The sequence below is a fragment of the Vigna unguiculata genome, chromosome 6 (assembly GCF_004118075.2).
Source record: "Vigna unguiculata cultivar IT97K-499-35 chromosome 6, ASM411807v1, whole genome shotgun sequence".
NCBI classification, from domain to species: domain Eukaryota; kingdom Viridiplantae; phylum Streptophyta; class Magnoliopsida; order Fabales; family Fabaceae; genus Vigna; species Vigna unguiculata.
This window is the reverse complement of record NC_040284.1, coordinates 30135351-30153995: the sequence shown is the minus strand read 5'-3', so window position 1 is coordinate 30153995 and position 18645 is coordinate 30135351. Positions and strand designations below refer to the sequence as shown.

Here is an 18645-nt window from a genome sequence, read left to right as displayed (position 1 = left end):
AACATATATTGAAGTTCAAAAGATACAAAATCTATGTCAAAATTTTATTATTATGTTTATTATTTGTTCTTTGTGTCATTTTGATGAAGTGATGTATTATAACTTTTATTAGTGTATAAAAAAGAGATTTATTATAATTTAAAAAATTGAAGTAAACAAACATTTAAAATATATTTTAATTTGAATATTTGTTTTCCTTTTATTATTATGTTTATTATTTGTTTTTTGTGTCATTTTGATCAAGTGATATATTATAACTTTTATTAGTGTATAAAAAAAAGATTCATTAGAATTTAAAAAATTGAAGTAAACAAACATTTAAAATATATTTTAATTTGAATATTTATTTTCCTTTTATATTTTTTTGAAATATTTTTTAATTTTATCAACTAAGTTCATCAATGTTGTAGTTTGCAAATTTAATAAATGTTTTGGTTCACATGAAATTTTATTTGGTATTCTAATATAAAATTTAAACAATTATAATTTATTTTATGGTATTTGGCATCGAAGAAAATCCTCCTAATATTGAATATTTCATAATATTATGTTTTCTTTACCGTAATTTTTTTCTTTTATAAAAATTAATATTGAAGTAGTTAGAACACGGGTACGGGTATAGGTACGAGATTATACCCATTACCCGGTGGAGATGGGGATGGGAAAAAAATTTGATACCCGTTGGATTTGGGTATGGGGATGGGGATGAATTTTTTATGCGGGGATGGGTATGGGATAACGAAACCCGTCCCCGCCCCGCCCCGTTGCCATCCCTATCCGGATCTCGCTATAAATGTGACACTCGTGTTGGAATATCCGTTCTACCAGAACGCAAAACGGAGACTGTTTTTGATTTGCAATCTCCGAATCCGTCGTGACTGACGGCATGGCTGCTTCCAGTGGCTTCGTCGACGGCGCAGCCACTCCCACTCCTTCGGAATCGGCGTTGATCTTTCTCGGCACCAGTTGTTCCAGCATGGTTCCCAATCTCATGTGCCTCCTTCAACCTTCCAACCCTCCCTGCTCGTTTGCTTCCAGTCATTGTCCATCCCTCCCGAACGAAACCCTAATTACAGGTCCTTCACTTTCTCCTCCTCTTCCCTTTTTCCATTTCAAGAAACGGCTTCAAGATCTCGATTTGCAGGTGCAACACGTCTCTCCTGATTGACTACTGCGGCGACGCGAACGATCGCATGTATATATTGATCGATGTTGGAAAGACCTTCACGGAAACAGTGCTTAGGTGGTTCGTTTCCCGTCGGATTCCCAGAGTTGATTCCGTGAGTTCACTTTTCTCATGACGCCTTCTTAATTTAGAGATGGTTCCCTGCGCGTAAGCTAGTGGATTGTAGAATGCAACGTGTCTTTATGCCTCTTAATAATTGATTGGAAGTTCGATGAGGATAGCATAAATTGCTAATGAAAAAGAGATTCGTTGTTTCTTCTGATGTTGCATTTTGTACCTAGGTAGGCAGGATCTCCTTCATGTCTTGGCGCAATGTGTTAGTTGTTGAAAATGAGTTAAGGGTGTTTAGTTGATAATAGAAAAAAAAAAAAAAGGATAAGAGATGAGGAGATAGATAGAGAGACATGTGAAAATAGGTGAGATACAGAGCAACGAGCTTCACCGTTTTTTAAAATTATTTCCACCTTATTTAACTTCTTTCAAATCAAACACACCCCAAATGAAGTACTCGTCTCATCATAACTGAAGCAAAGCTGAATGGAGTGGCTTGCTTCCTCTTTCTTCGTCCATGGGGAAAAATTGGCTCCTAATTGCCGTTGTTGTTTTGATAATATGATGCGAATTCTCTCTTATCTCTGATTTACTGGACTATGGGCGATATTGTGAAAGTTTATCAATTGAATGAGAAAATTTGTTAAGTGGTACCCAGCTTTTTTATATTCCTGAGATTGTAAAAGTATGTTGGATGCTCTACTAGCAAAAGATTTATATTTTCTGTAGATAAACTCTCTCGAGCTCTTCTAGCTTGTAACCAACTAGACCCTAAACCATTTGAATACATGCTTGGATTTTGGTCTATTCACAATGTCCTTTATTGAAAGATGTCAAGGATATTTTGAACAGTGTTCTCTTTTGGCGTTTCTCTAAAAAATCTGACTTAGAAGATGCCCAACCTGGGAATGCAAACATGAAATACTAGTCTGAGTACTGGGATCTCTGTGGTTCCTTTAGCTTCCTCTATTTGTAATTTCCTTAACGGAGATCTTAAATGTTACCTCAAAATATAATTAATGTTACTTTTACTTCAGATTCACACACAATATTATTTGGAGACTCAGTTTGTCAGATGAGTGCAGAGAGTCATAAGATGAAGGCTTATTTCCATCCTATTTAAAAATCAGGGTCATATTGACCTAAGTATAACTGTAAAAGTGTAATTATTATTATTATAGTTATTATCATAAAATTTATATTTATTATTCATCACCTATGATAGAGAGACTTTAGAAGAGTTTGGCTATCTCAGTGCAACTGAAATTTAATGGATATTACATTTCAGATATATACTTTCAGGGTGGAAGCCACATAGCTCCAGAGTCCAATCCTAAAGAATGCTTTGCTATGTTCAGTAGATGGTTATCTACTATGAGAAGCAACCAAACTAGGTCATCTACTATGAGAAGCAATCCTCGAGGTAGATTTATCTTTGTCAACCAAATAAAGATAGTTATTATCTTTCTAAAGACACCATGCAAATTCTACAATTGGTATTTGAATAATTGGATATTAAAGATATTAAGGTTGTGCCAAATTAAAAAAGTAATCACATTGTATTAAAAAAGTATTTTTGATTGTTATGTATGTGAAAGATTACGAGAACCTTAATATGCAATAATTTTATTCTATAATAGATAAATAGAAATACAAAAGAACAATCTCATCTATTGATAAATAGGTTTGAATCTTATTTTTTATTTTATCGGCAATTATTAGATATTAATTTTTTCTTAATGGGAAAGTCTCGTGACCTCTCTCGCCCTTCTATAGAACACATTATATTCATTTCTATCATGACATCAATAAGAATAGTAAAAAGGATTCTTTAAAGAAAGGAAAATACATATTTTTTTGGAAGGCCAAACAACTTTTCTCTCCCTTACTATTTGTAATTCAAATATGCATTTTAGTTCTAATGATTATCATGACAAACTAAGAATTACATGCATGATAGTTTTTCCTCAAAGATTTAACAGTTGAATTCAGAGTCATTACAAGAGTAGCTCAAGAGTTTAGAAACCTAAAATAAATTTAAAAATGAGATCTTTATTTTAATACTTTTTTTCGAGATTTTTTTATGAAAAATTATTTATTAAATTGTCATAATTAATTTCATTTAAATATTTTTTTTAATAGATAATAAGACTAATATATGTAATCTTTTCATAGACATTGTTGATCTTAAATAAATTTTTTATTATTTTTAGCTTTAAGAAACTCATCTTGAAGCAATGGACACTTGATTTGTTAACATTATTCTATAAGTTATACATTCATTTTAAAAAAATTTATTCTTTTTATATAATTAAGAATATCAAATGGTTTATCATTTTTTAAACCTATAATTTATCTTAAGATATTTAGTTCTTAAAATAAATTAAATCCATCAATATCAAACAAATTATCATGTTTTAAAGATTTTTCAAGGTTTAATCATTTTTCTTTTCAAAAAGGTATAATGTAGTGACTTTAATTTTTTAAATCAAAAATCAAAAATATCTTCATATATTTTAAATTTTCAAAGTTACGTTGAAATATGGTAATTGTTATATCTATACTTTACAAAAAGTAATCAATTATAATAATTCTTGAAGAGATTTTACCATTTCATTGTTCTCATCAAATTGTTTCTTTTTGTGCGTCTAATACATTTTTCAAGAAATTTAGGTTTTATATTTATTTCGATAGCAATTTCTTTAACAAAAGTCAATACATTTTCAAACTTATTTTCTCCGTACTTTTCAAAAAATGAAAAAATACCTCTTAATTGTTCAATAATTTATCAATGCTCATATTTTTTTATTGTAAAAGCTTAAAGCAAGTCTTTTTTCCCTAAACTTAAATTATCTTTCTACACGAAACTCAACTCTGAATTATGCTCCAACTAATCTATTATCCACCAAGAATAAACTCTAATCTAATTAATAATTTTGTAGGAAAATTTTAGTTCCTCGCCAAGATATATACAAAAAAACTCTCAAAACTCGTAGATCAAAAAGTACCGAAAAATAAAACTACGAAAGGAACGCATTTATAATTCTAATACAAATCTTAAAAAAAAATAAAAACAACATCAACACGAATAAAAAGAAAAAACATACTAACCAGAATAAGGATGAAAAATTGGTACACACGAACAATAGAAGATTTAAGGAATGTAATTTGCCAAAGCTCTAAAAAATGAATCTTAGAAGAGAAGAAAGTAAGAAGACACAACAAGAGTCACAAAGAGATAAAAAGACAAAAAAGAAAATAAAATTTTAATCGATTATAAGAGAATAAAGATAAATAATCATTATATTTTTCATAAACAAAATTATAATTTAATTAAATTTTTCTATCAAACATAAACTTACAATTAATTTAATAAAATTAAACCAGTATTAAAATACTTTTTGAAGCCTTTTTCTTCTTAAAAATACTTTTATAATGATTTAATAGAGATATATTAGTAAAAAACAATTAAGATATTTTTTTAAAACATTATTTTATATTTAATTTAATAAAAAATGAGTAGTAAAAATGATATTTTTGAGATTTTTTTTTAGTGTAAAACGAATATTCTAATTACTTTATTTTTGAGTGGACCCCAAACCACTATCATGATTGATCATAATTTGTTTTTTAGGCTTATCTTTTTATGATAATATTTTATACATTGTAGCATGCTTTCAATTAAAATTAAATCATATATGTGTATCTTATAATTATTATAAAAGATATTAATAATTAAATAATTGTTTTGTTTTGTTTTCATATATTTTTTGGTTTGAAATAATTTGACAACTAAGTACGTGTATATATTCAATTGAAATATGAAAAATATGATAAAAAAAAATCGGTAAAATCAATTACTCAATCATCATGATCATATTTATTTGAAAAATCATTTCTCCTTTTTGTATACAGGTTCTTTTATTATCTCTCAATTGATAACTTATTTAATATTCACGAAGTTTATTTATTTCAAAATTTTACTTAGATTTGAAAGTTACTTTTATTATTATCACGATCTTAATTATACACATATTTTTTGTTTTTTTTTAATTTGTCCAAATGATATATTAATTTCTGAAAAACAAAAATCTTAAATTTATTAAATCAAATATAGGATATACATATAATTATCTTTATTTCTTATTATTTTTATCAATTTTTTAATATTTAACGTGAAAATTTTCCAGAATTGAATTGAGTAACCTTTTTATCCTTTGTTTTAATATTTATATATTTCTTTTTGTATATATAATAATATTATTTTTTAATTATTAAATTAATATTTAAAACAATAAAAAGGCGGATACAAATATAAATATTTATATACTCAATATTCAATAAAATAGGAATGAAGCAAAATTTTCATGTCAATTGAACAAAAGATATGATAATCAAAACATGGGAATTCTTTCCGGCACCCCATGTTTTCTTTCTGCACTTCCCTATTTTTTTAAAGTTTTAACTATATTCCTATTGTTATTATAGTTTGGGACTTGCAATCCGTAATTATTTTAAATTGTATAATTCATAATATAAAATTATTTTATGAATTATAAATTTATAACACAAATTTATATTTCATATCATAGAATCTATAATATAAATGTAAATTTTAAATTCTTCAATTTGTAATGTAAAATTGTATTTTAAATTATACAATTCGTAATACAAATTTATATTTGAGGATTATTTAATTCATAAGGTAGTTTTTTATTACGGATTATACAATCCAAAATATATAAAGATCGTAAAATTTAAATTTTACATTTCAAGTTTTAGTATTCTTTCTTATACTTTATATTATATATTATTGTGATATTTCAATATATTTTAATTGACACTTATAAATGATTTTGTGAGTAGAAGTGGAAGACAAAGATAAGACAGAGATAATGGTGGAAGGAAAAAATAGGATGGAAGTGAAGATAATGGTGAGAGAAGATGGAATAAAGTTGTTTATTGGCTTAATATATCTTTAAAAAGTTACAAGAATGAATAATATTCTTCTTTTCTTTGTTTTTCATTTTTAGTTTGTTAGAAAAAAGTTGTAAAATATTTTTTCAGAAAAAATAATTAAATATTTTATAATTTAACTTTCTCTTATATTTATAAATAATAATTAAAAATTATAATAATAAAATTCTTTAGATTAGCATAAATATATTATAAATAAAACAGAATCAAACTGCAAAACAATTTTCAACATACATGTAATGATTTTAGACATACAGAATGAACACATATTTTGGTTATTGATTTTAGACGTAGTTTTTTGTTCACATGCTTTTTCTGATTCTAAGCTCACCTCCCTACACATTTTGTTATATAACTAAAAATCTGTTTTGTTTTGCTCTTCTAACTCACATTAAGTCCACTTCTACTTTTAGCATACTCAAAAACTCAAAAAACATATAAACTAGATAACATATACCATTAAGGAAATTAAAACTTAAATGTAATTAGATTTTATTTTGAGATATAAATTATTTTATACACTTATTTATTGTAAACACATTTTTTTATGCTACTTAATACACTTATTTATTATCAAAACACACTCTTCTACATTATTTAACTCAGATCGGTTTCAAGTAGATTTTTAAATAAGCACACCAATTTTTTTTTTTAAATATTCCATTGTGTTAATTCTTTGTTATTGGACTCTGCTAGTGTTTAAAATAAAATAAACTATTTTAAAAGTTTGATCGAATTAATTATTAGTATTTTAAGGATACTAGTTAATAATAAGAATAAAATACTTTTATTGAAATTGTTGTAGGAAGGAGCTGATGAGCTTCCATTAAAAATTAAATTCAAGAAAATATTTGTTTTAATCTAAAATTGACATAAAAGTTGTGACATCCCATTTAAATAGAATAATTCTACTAAATTAAAACATCACATAATTATATAAAGAAAGAGCAATCAGATGAACAGTACATATATGAATTCGTCATTACAATCATCATCCACAAATATACTTAACAGGATAACTAAGGCATACCAAGGATGCCATGAACAAAACATAACTAAAAAGTTCTATCAGTTTTGCAAAAGGAATACTCCTATGGTCAAGAATTACAAAGGCATTAGGGCCTTAAAATTGCTCCTTAGGGCCTTAAAACTGCTCCTAAGAGCCATGAATGACAGGATAAACTAAACTACGATGCTGCTACCAATAAGGTGATCATCGCAAAAGAGAAAATAAGATAAGAAACAAACACAAATGAAAGGGTAAGCTAGTGTAAAATAATTTTAACATATTATAGCAGACAAGTACTTAAAACAGCTCCAAGCATACAACACAGTAGGCACAAAAATCATGTTATAGCAAACAAGCAGGACACTATGACTCAATTATCCGGATACATATAATAAGATCGGATTCACTAGACGCTTGCACTCGTGATGGCCTCTACTGCTCTGCAGAGCCATTGCCAATGGGTTTCACCCTACCACACACAAGCTTAGCCTTCAAGCATCTAAGGCCATTATCATGCCAAAGACTAGGGTCTCCTACTACTCTCACCACTTGGATCAGTTTGCTCTACGTGAGACTAACTGATCCTTTAGAGTTTTGGGATGCGACCCTTACTTGAATCCTTATCTTAATTATATACACTACACACCACCATGAGTTCTCCCTACGAGACTCATGGAATTACGCCTATCACACACCAAATTCATGTTTCTCATACCATAATCACCACTTTTATCTCAAACGCCCAATTCTCATGTTATCACACCACCAACCAACAATTCCATGCCATAACTCATTCCAAACATACCAATTTTAGTGCATATAGATCAAGTAACCATGCATATTCAAGACATATAGCCAATCCATGGATAAATTAAAGAAAACATAATCAAACCTGCACAATTCTCGCTTAGGCTATGAGCCTTCGCCCAAGCGACAGCGACTGCCTCGCTTAAGCTAGGCATCCTCGCCTGAGCGAGTGTTGTAGTGGTACAGTGAGCACTCTGCGAATTCTCGCCTAAGCGGGGCCTTCTCGCCTGGGCGAGATCGCTCTTCGCTCAAAACGAAAGTCCCTCGCTTGGACGAGGATGCGAGTAAAGAACACCACTGGTTTCCTCAAGGGCTCGCTTAGACAAGTCGTTCTCGCTGACATCATAGCAGTGGTACATAAGGGCAAAATTGTGGAGAAAGGTAATAAAATTGAACCTACTGTTTCAGTTCCTTTTTTCAGCACAATACTTTTGGTGTCATGTTTAGTCTGCTAAGCATACTGCATGTTTCCTTTATTTGCAGGAACTCATGATGAGTTAATCAAGGATGCTGATGGTGCTTATTCTCGGCTTGTTCGTCTACAAGAAGGAAATAAAGTAGCAGAAGAAGTGAGCCGTAAGTCAGAAGCAGATAAGTCAAATAACAACATTTTGAACCTAAGTCGGAGAACATCCTTTGCAAGATCGAGCAGTAGACACTCTCTCTCACTTAGTTTTGCTCTTCCTTATCAAATTCCCTTGCACGAGTCTGGAGTGGAGGATAACGGGGATGTTGAAAGTAGTGAAGTTGATGATAAGAAGCATCAAAAGGATGCTGTTAACTGTTTGGTCAAGTTGAACGAGCCAGAGGTTCCTGTCTTAGTACTAGGATCCTTTGCAGCCGCAATACATGGTCTTACTCTCCCTGTATTTGGACTCTTGCTCTCATCATCTGTTAACACGTTCTTTAAACCTCCTGATGTGCTTAGGACAGATTCTATGTTTTGGTCATTTCTATTTGTTGGTTTGGGGATTGTCGGTCTGGTGGCTATGACATTGCAAAACTACTTATTTGGGATAGCAGGTGGGAAACTTATAGAGCGAATTCGTTCAATGGCATTTAATAAGGTTGTGCACCAAGAAATCAGTTGGTTCGATCATCCTTCAAATTCATGGTATGTTGAGGTGATAATTACTTCCAACTATAAAAGACAAAATAAACATGCAATCATGTCATATATTAATTCCTTCAACTCATCTAACTCAAAAAAAAAATATGGATTTCCATGCAGTGGTGCAGTTAGTGCAAGGCTAGCTACTGATGCTTCAACAGCGAGAAGTCTCGTCGGTGACAACTTATCCCTCATTGTGCAAAACATAGCAACAATCACAACTGGTTTAGCTATAGCATTCACTGCTAATTGGATTCTGGCTTTTGTTATTCTGGCTGTGTCACCCTTGTTGCTTCTACAAGGATACCTTCAGACCAAGTTCGTAGAAGGATTCAGTGCAGATGCAAAGGTTGGTCTAAATTCTGTTTTGCTGATTCCATCCGCAGAAATGAGAAAGTAGGCACATATTGACAAGTTTCCTTTGAGTTGTATAGGTGAATTATGAAGAGGCAAGTCAGGTGGCAAATGATGCTATTGGTAGCATTAGAACTGTTGCATCATTCTGTGCTGAGCCAAAGGTGGTGGATATGTACAAGAAGAAATGTTCAGGGCCAGAAAAACAAGGTGTTCGCTTGGGGCTTGTTAGTGGTGTAGGACTAGGCTTCTCTTTTCTTGCTCTATACTGCACAAATGCTTTCTGTTTCTACGTAGGATCGCTTCTTGTGCAAGACGGGAAAGCAACCTTTGAAGACGTTTTCAAGGTATGTCATTGTAATGTAACGGTCCACCTTAACTTGATGTTTTCTTCTGATATAGTTCTTACTATAGATTTTATGCAGGTTTTCTTTGCCTTAACAGTTACAGCAGTTGGTGTTTCCCAGAGTAGTGCCTTGGCTCCAGATACTAACAAAGCCAAAGATTCTGCAACTTCAATAATCAAAATTCTTGAGACCAAATCAGCGATTGACTCCAGCAGTGATGAGGGCAAAACACTAGACCTCATAAAAGGTGATATTGAACTACAACAAGTAAGCTTTTGTTACCCAACAAGGCCTGACATTCAAATCTTCAAGGATTTGTGTCTAAGCATGCCAGCTGCAAAGGTAACCACTAATCATTAAGAACAAAACTTAGGTATAACTTGTTAGGTGCATTTGATGTTGTCTTTTAGTTTCATCTCGATACTATGGTAATAAAGATTTGCATTGAATGGTAACATATCTAATTATTAAGCTTTTGGGTTGTACAAATCTACTAATTTGAGACTATATGATAACATTGTTGAAATATGTCTGTGTAGACCGTTGCCTTGGTTGGGGAAAGTGGGAGTGGAAAATCAACAGTGATCAGCCTCATAGAGAGATTTTACAACCCTGATTCTGGACGTGTGCTACTCGATGGAGTGGATATAAAAAACTTGAGACTGAGTTGGTTGAGGCAACAAATGGGTTTGGTTGGTGAAGAGCCTATTCTTTTCAATGACAGTATTCGTGCCAACATAGCTTATAGTAAAGAGGGAGGTGCCACAGAGGAAGAGATAGTTGCAGCAGCAGAAGCAGCAAATGCACACAAGTTCATATGCTCTCTTCCACATAGTTATGACACCCCTGTGGGAGGACGAGGGACACAACTGTCAAGAGGACAAAAACAGCGCATAGCCATTGCAAGAGCCATTCTGAAAGACCCCAAAATCCTTTTGCTGGATGGGGCAACCAGTGCACTTGATGCAGAATCTGAGTGTGTGGTTCAAGAGGCTCTTGATAAAGTCAGTGTTAATAGAACTACCGTTGTGGTAGCTCACCGTCTTCCAACAATTAAAGGTGCTGACATTATAGCAGTCGTCAAAAATGGGGTCATTGCTGAGAAGGGGAACCATGAAGCGTTGATGAAGATTGATGGAGTTTATGCTTCATTGGTATCTCTGCATATTAGTCAATCATAGTGTGAAAAAAAAATGCCAGTGCCATGTACATTACACGTCACTAGATAGCATCAAATTTTGCAACTTGATCACTTCTTTTTTTCTTAAATGACTTGAAAATTCATTCTAAAGTCTTGTAAACACATCTAAAGATCATTCCCCAGATTCTGGAGAGAAATTTTCCGTAAGTATTATTAAATTTTTATTACAGTGGTTTTTTTGATATTCAATTTTACAGTAATTACTTATAGTATCTAATGAACAAGAACATAATTGAAGTCTTTGAACTTTTAAAAGGCCAATTATTTTAGAACAAAAAATAAAACATCAATAATAATTGGAAGAGTGTATATTTGCTAATAATAACTAGGGGGGCATAAAGTTTCTCTTTATAATCAAATACTAGCTGATGATATGTTGGGTTTTTATCATTAGTAAGAATCTAATTAAGTGAGTGTAGATTGGTGGTGATAACGACGAAAATTGGAAGATTTTAAGTTTTCGTAAAAACTTATTTAGAAACATCTTCTAAATTAAAATTTAGTTGGTAAAATATTGAAAAGCTTAACATTAATATTTAAGTTGATTGCCTCATTAAATGAAAAAAAAATGTACAGTTCTAAGAGACCCTGAATACACACATGTTCTACAAAATAAAATATTATCACTAAGATCATTAATTTTTTAATTTTTGGGTAACTACTAGTATAAATATTGTGAGTTCGCTGCTAATGGCGTGATACATTATATTGTATTAACATGATTATATGAAAAGTTATTAATAATAATATTAATATCAATATCGTTTATAATATATTTTTCAAATGCATAAAATTGTACAAAACGAGGAATGATCCAAAATTTTCGGGAGAAACAAGATTAAATACTCATTTTTTGACATGTCTATGATACCTACGCTCAGCATTGTCTCAGCACCGCTTAGAATTAGGTTTTACGAATTGAAGGACCTTCAGCCTCACTTTTCCACCGCTTAATCTTGTGTAGTTTAACAAAATTCTGTATTTGAAGTACTAGACGGGATTTTAGTGGCACCCGACACGGGTATCTACTTCAAATTGATTTTTTTTCTTGTCCAAAATATGTTTCTTATTTTCCTCCACCACAAATGTTTTCTATTAAGTTATTTAACACACTCAAAATAGAAATTAGAGGTAAAATAAACATAAAATAATTAAAATACAAAACACATTAAACTTAAGAATATAACAAAATAAAAATTAAGAAAAAGTTTATTCGTGACATTAAATACACAACACGTAAAAAGCAACTCTATACAAGCATCTCTATAGAAGCTATGCTCACCGATAATGTTGCTTTTATACCTAGCGGTGCAAGAAACAGTAGAGATGCTTGTATTGAGTTTCTTACAGAGAAAACAAACTTATACTTTAAGATGCTTCATAAGTTCATTCAAAAAGCCTTAAAGATAGCTTAAACCATAAAAACATAAAAAATAGAACTAACATGGAAAGAGAAGAATGGTGAAGAGAAACCGAGCAATTGTCGTATTTGATGCTGAATATTATCACATTTAACACTCTAAATCATATTCAAAGACAAATCAGCCCATCATCGTACCTGAACATGTTATTAAAACATCTTTTATGTGTTTTTGAATGACAAAGAATGTCATTTTTTCTCTAACATTATAAAACGTCACTACTCCCTTCTAATCATAGACATTCACATCCTCTACTTTTATTACTTCGAGAATTTGAAATAATGAGAAGATCATGTCTCTGGAAACCAACCATTTTCCAAGCAATGGTGCTTGATAAGAAATTTACGATGCAGTCGTATGTAGAGCGACCAATGATGCATAGACTCCATCAATAATCTTCATCAACTCATTATGTGTTCCCTTCTCAGCTACCGCTCCATCTTTCATTACGGCTATTATATCAGCCCCTCGAATTGTTGTAAGACGGTGAGCTACTACTACTGTAGTTCTACTCACACTCACTCTATCTAGAGCCTCTTGAACTACTTTCTCTGATTCTGCATCAAGTGCACTAGTTGCCTCATCAAGCAAGAGGATTTTGGGATCTTTCAGCATGGCTCTTGCAATGGCTATGCGCTGCTTTTGTCCTCCTGACAATTGTGTGCCTCTTTCTCCAACATGGGTGTCATAGCCTTCGGGAAGAGCACATATGAATTGGTGTGCATTGGATGCTTTGGCTGCTGCAGTTATCTCTTCCTCTGTGGCAATTCCTTCTTTGCCATAAGCTATGTTGGCACGAATGCTTTCATTGAAGAGAATAGGTTCTTGACCAACCAAACCCATTTGCTGTCTCAACCAGCTTAGTCTGAACTCTTTTATATCCATTCCATTCAGTAGTATACGTCCAGTGTGAGGGTTGTAAAATCTCTCTAAGAGGCTGATCACTGTTGATTTTCCACTGCCACTTCCTCCAACCAAGGCAACAGTCTGCAAACACATTCATATCAACAATGTAGCTACATTACATGTTCCCAGATAAAGTTTATTTGTACAACTCAAAAGCTTAATTACTGAAATATCCAAGTATCAGTTGACTACCTTTCCAGCTGGAATGTTTAGACACAAATCTTTGAAAATTTGAATATGAGGCCTAGTTGGGTAACTAAAACTGACATGTTGAAAATCAATATCACCAGAAATGGCTTCTAGTGTTCTACCCTCATTGCTGCTGGAGTCAATGGTGGGTGTACTGTCAAGAATGTTAAATATTGAAGCTGCGGAATCTTTGGCTTTGTTGGTGTCTTGTGCCAAGGCACTAGACTGGGAAATGCCGATTGCTGTTATTGTTAAACAAAAGAAGACCTGCACAAATTTTGTGGTGAGAACTAGATCAAAAGAAACATCAAAATAAGCATGGAGCGAAAGGTTTTGGTTGACTTATTTCACCTTGAAAACCTCTGGAAAAGTTGCTTTCCCATGTTCCACAAGAACAGATCCTATGTAGAAACAGAAAGCATTTGTGCAGTACAGAGCCAAAAAAGAGAAACCAAATCCTGCACCACTCACAAGCCCCAACCGAACACCTTGTTTTTCTGGCTCTAAACATTTCTTACGGTACATATCCATCACCTTCGATTCGGCACAAAATGATGCGATAGTTCTGATGCTACCAACAGCATCATTTGCCACCTGACTTGCCTCTTCGTACTTTACCTACACAGCAGTCAAAAGATTCTCTTGATATCCATCCATATTCCATAATGCATAATTTCAAACAAAACTGAAAGTAAAACTAACCTTGGCATCCGCACTGAATCCTTGAAGAAACTTCATCTGAAGAAATCCTTGCATAAGGACCAAGGGTGACACAGCCAGAATAATGAAAGCAAGAATCCAATTAGCAGTGAATGATATAACTAGACCAGCTATGATTGTTGATAAGTTTTGCACAATGAGGGCCAGTGTATCACCAACTAGACTTTTCACTGTTGAAGCATCACTAGATAACCTTGCCCCAACTGCACCACTGGAAAGTGATTCATATCCTTTAGTTGACGAGTATAAGAAATTGCAACACATAATAATTAAAATATCTTACTAACATACCTTGAATTTGCAGGATCATCAAACCAACTGATTTCTTGATGGACAACCTTTTCAAATGTCAGTGAACGAATTCTTTCTACTAATTTTCCTCCGGCAACGCCGAAGAAGTAATTTTGCACAGGTATGACCACAAGAGTAATTAAACCCAAACCCACATATAGAAGTGCCCAGAACCTAGAATCTTTCCGCTGTTTTTCTGGAGGTTCAAAGAACATAGATATTGCTGAGGAAAACAAGAAGCCAAACATAGGGAAGACAAGACCATTTATTATTGCAGCAACGGATCCAAGCACTAACATAGGAACTTCAGGCTTGTTTAAGTAGGCCAAACGTCTCAAAGAAACCTTCTTAGCATCACCTTTACTTTTTCAACATCCCCATCTTCTATTTCTACAGATTCATGTACCCCACTTCGATGAGAAAGAGTAAATCCATGTGAGTGTCTACTAGATGAATCTCTGCTTAATGAAACTTCTCTCTGAGTGGAAGATCTAGCTATGTGACTATCAAAAATAACATTGTTACTTGACTTCTCTGCTTCAGAATTATGGCTACCCTCAGCTTCCGTAGCTCCTTCCTGTAGGCGAATAAGCTGAGAATAAGCACCATCAACATCCTTGATTAACTCATCATGAGTTCCTACAAATAAAACCAAGCGTCAAAAGTGAACACCTTGTTCCAAGATGTCTCAAAAAATTGAATTTCTTTCATAGATTGCGACAATGAGTTAACATGATATAGAAAATGGACCCAAACTACTTTTGATATACACACATAAAGAAAAAAACAATTGATTCACGTTTAACCTTCCTCCACAATTTTTCCTTGATGAACCACCGCTATGGTGTCAGCATTTCTGATTGTTGTCAAGCGATGTGCAACAACTACAGTAGTCCTTTTTGACATGGCTTGTTCTAATGCTTCTTGAACAACACGTTCGGACTCGGCATCTAATGCACTAGTTGCTTCATCAAGAAGAAGGATTCTTGGGTTCTTTAAAATTGCCCTTGCAATTGCAATTCTCTGCTTTTGCCCACCAGAAAGTTGAGTCCCATTCTGGCCTGCCATTGTCTCAAGGCCCTACTAGCAGAATAAAACACATTAATAGAATTAATAAAAGAAAGCAACCTAAAACGAGAATTGATTTTGGAACATTTATTACACCTGAGGCAGCTTGTCAATGAACGTATTGGCATTGGCAAGTGTTATTGCTGACTTAATTTCCTCATCAGTTGCACCTTCTTTTCCATACATAATGTTCTCTTTGATACTTGCTGCAAACAGAATAGGTTCTTGACTAACCAGCCCAATTTGTTCTCTTATCCATCTAACCTGAAAATTCTTCAAATTGACGCCATCTATCAGTACCTCTCCAGCATCAGGATCATAGAATCTTTCCAATAAGCTTATCACAGTAGACTTTCCACTTCCACTTTGACCCACTAAAGCAGCAGTTGTGCCACTGGGAACATATAATGAGAATCCAGAGAAGATCTGCACATTTTTCCTTGCAGGGTAGCTAAAGTAAACATCTTTTAGTTCAATATCCCCCCTTATGTCTTCCATGACAACACCATTGGTGTCATAAGCATCAATTTCTGGCTTTCTTTTAATTGTCTCAAACATCTTATATGCTGCTGCTTGTCCTGCGGCAAATGCGTTTAGGCAAGGAGATGTTTGACCAAGTGACCTGCGAATGTTAGAAAGATTAATCAGGTTTCAGTTCTTCATTAGGAATGCTAAGCTATGTGAAATCCAGAAAAAATCTTACGTTCCGCCAGTCATAAGAGCTATTATTACAGTGATGACGGTTCCACCCTGGAATTCTTTCTCAATAACCAGTTTAGAACCATACCACATTGCAAGTGCATAGGTGCAGAAGACAATCAACAAAAGTAACCCCATTCCTAAACCAGAGGTCATCCCTTGTTGAACCATAGTTTTATAAGCAATTTTTAACTTGATATTATACTTTTCTATTGCTTTTCTCTCACCGGTGAAAGATGCCACCTAGTTACATTGCAGAAGAAATTCAAGGACAATGGTTAGATAAAAATCATTCATTTTTTTTTCTACAACTAATTTGTGTGACTGTGACTTACTGTTCTGATAGCTCCCACTGTTTGTTCAACCACAGTTCCTGCCTCTGCGTAAGCAGCTTGGCCACGACTTGACATTCTACTCATCAACACGGACAGAATTCCACGAGTAACAACAATACATGGTATACATGCGACCAAAACAACAGTAAGTCGCCATCCTCTTACAAAGGCAATCACAAAGCCACCAATAAAAGTTGAAGCAAGTTGTATAAACTTCCCAACCTATCAATATAATTTTTTATCGTAAGTACAAAGGATGAGAAGTCAGAAAAAAAATCGTTAGCATAAATTAGTGTTTATCATTGTTCTTTTCAATATTATGTTGCCAGTGTTTTTTCATCATTATTATCGATGTTTAAATTTTCTCGACTAGTTAACGTAATACTTGCAGACCATGACCCATAATAACAATTGAGATTATCTTGGATTATGATACCTTTTCTCCCATGGAATCTTGAATGAGAATAGTGTCACCAGACATTCTCCCAATAACCTCACCAGTTGTTGTCTCAGTGTCAAAGAAAGCAATGTCCTGCTTCAATATAGTTTTCAAGTACAAACCTCGAATCCTCGCAGCTTGTCTTTCTCCTGTCACCATCCAACATGTTACCTCTGCAACATTTAACAAAACCACCGTAACCCTGATATCAAAATTCTGCAATTATCTGACACTGAACTAACACAACATAATATATAGTCTCTAAGAAATAAATAAACAGAAAAAGAAGCGTGTGTCGTCTTACGGAGAAACGAGGCAACTCCACTCGCAATAGCCAAGTATACAAATAATAACGAAACCTGAAATTTGAAATAAGAGTACCAAAACATAAAGTTAATGTTACTTTAGACGTAATGCCAAATTTGTAATTTTATTAGAGTAGTAATATTTTTTGCATGTAGTAATCAAGGAAAACAACCCTTTTGCATATAAAGACCAAGACTGTGTTCAATGGTCCTCCTTCTTACCCTTTTACATAACCAGGATTATTTTGAACCATAAAGAACCATTCTTGTCTGTGTTATGAGTATTCCCCATCCCGTTGGAGCAGATACTATAAAAAGAAACGAAAAAAACTTTCATTGCATGCACACATATACCTTAGAAACCTCTTTGATGGTATTTGATGGATCGGTGGAGCCAAAGGTGTTGATAAGCTTTCCTACAATGACAGACATGATAGGCTGCGACCAGCCATTAGCCATGGCAGAGATTGTGCCAATGGCCATGAAGGCCACGTCAAGATGATCTGCAAAAGTGAATAGCTTGTAGAAGGGAACCTTCTGGTTGTCATTGTCTCTTTCATGGTGTTGAGGTGACGTAGAAGAAGGTGGCATGTCGGTGTTGTGTGCCATGGCTGGCTCAAGAGAGATGAAGAGCAAACCAAATAAGGAAGAAAAGAGTGAGAGAAGTGGTAAGAGTTATTGGTGGAAGATTACATGATTCAGTTAATATGTTTCTATTCATATCAGTCATTTAATTAATACTTTATCGTCATGATGGAACATTTTTCTATTTTTTCTATGTATGACATTAGTAAAAAATATAGACAAATTTTCTGTTAATATTTTTATGGTGGGTAACAGATCTAGAAGAACTTTTGCTTTTCTTTTCTAATTTTAGAAATTTGTGTTTCTTGATATATCCAGAAGAATTTGTCAACTAATTGAAAAATTATTTCCTATATAATTTTAGAACAATAGTATAAAAACCAACAAGTTTTGTTATATATGTCTCAAAATGATAATATTATCCTTTATTTCCATTTAAGTATACTTTTTATCATTAATAGATAGTTTTACACAAATATTCAAATATACTTCTCTATATTAACCATGTTTAAATGAAAGAACTATTTTTAAATATTTTAGTTATACTTTAGCTATATGAGTAGGGATGATAGCGGGTGATGCGTAGATAGATCTCGCTATCCCATACCCATTTTTATAAAAAAAAAAATTCATCCTCATCCTCA

At 33.0% G+C, this 18645-nt stretch overlaps 1 protein-coding gene and 2 pseudogenes across 2 annotated transcripts; 2 read left to right on the top strand and 1 right to left on the bottom strand.

The window, feature by feature from the left end:
- The first annotated feature begins 823 nt into the window (after window positions 1-823).
- On the top strand, window positions 824-2804 carry LOC114187994 (annotated as a pseudogene).
- A 5082-nt stretch (window positions 2805-7886) lies between these two features.
- Window positions 7887-11178, top strand: LOC114187993 (ABC transporter B family member 9-like). Of its 2 annotated transcripts, XM_028076463.1 has the most exons (6): window positions 7927-8411; window positions 8514-9144; window positions 9262-9490; window positions 9576-9842; window positions 9921-10184; window positions 10382-11173. In XM_028076463.1, exons 1-6 carry the CDS (start codon window positions 8309-8311, stop codon window positions 11021-11023), a joined length of 2136 nt encoding a protein of 711 aa, XP_027932264.1. In that variant the 5' UTR covers window positions 7927-8308; the 3' UTR covers window positions 11024-11173. The 2 variants fall into 2 exon arrangements, with proteins under 2 accessions (XP_027932263.1, XP_027932264.1); XM_028076462.1 differs by having other exon boundaries at window positions 7887-8411; window positions 8514-9490; window positions 10382-11178.
- A 1337-nt stretch (window positions 11179-12515) lies between these two features.
- LOC114187525 lies at window positions 12516-18078 on the bottom strand (annotated as a pseudogene).
- Between the last annotated feature and the right edge of the window lie 567 nt (window positions 18079-18645).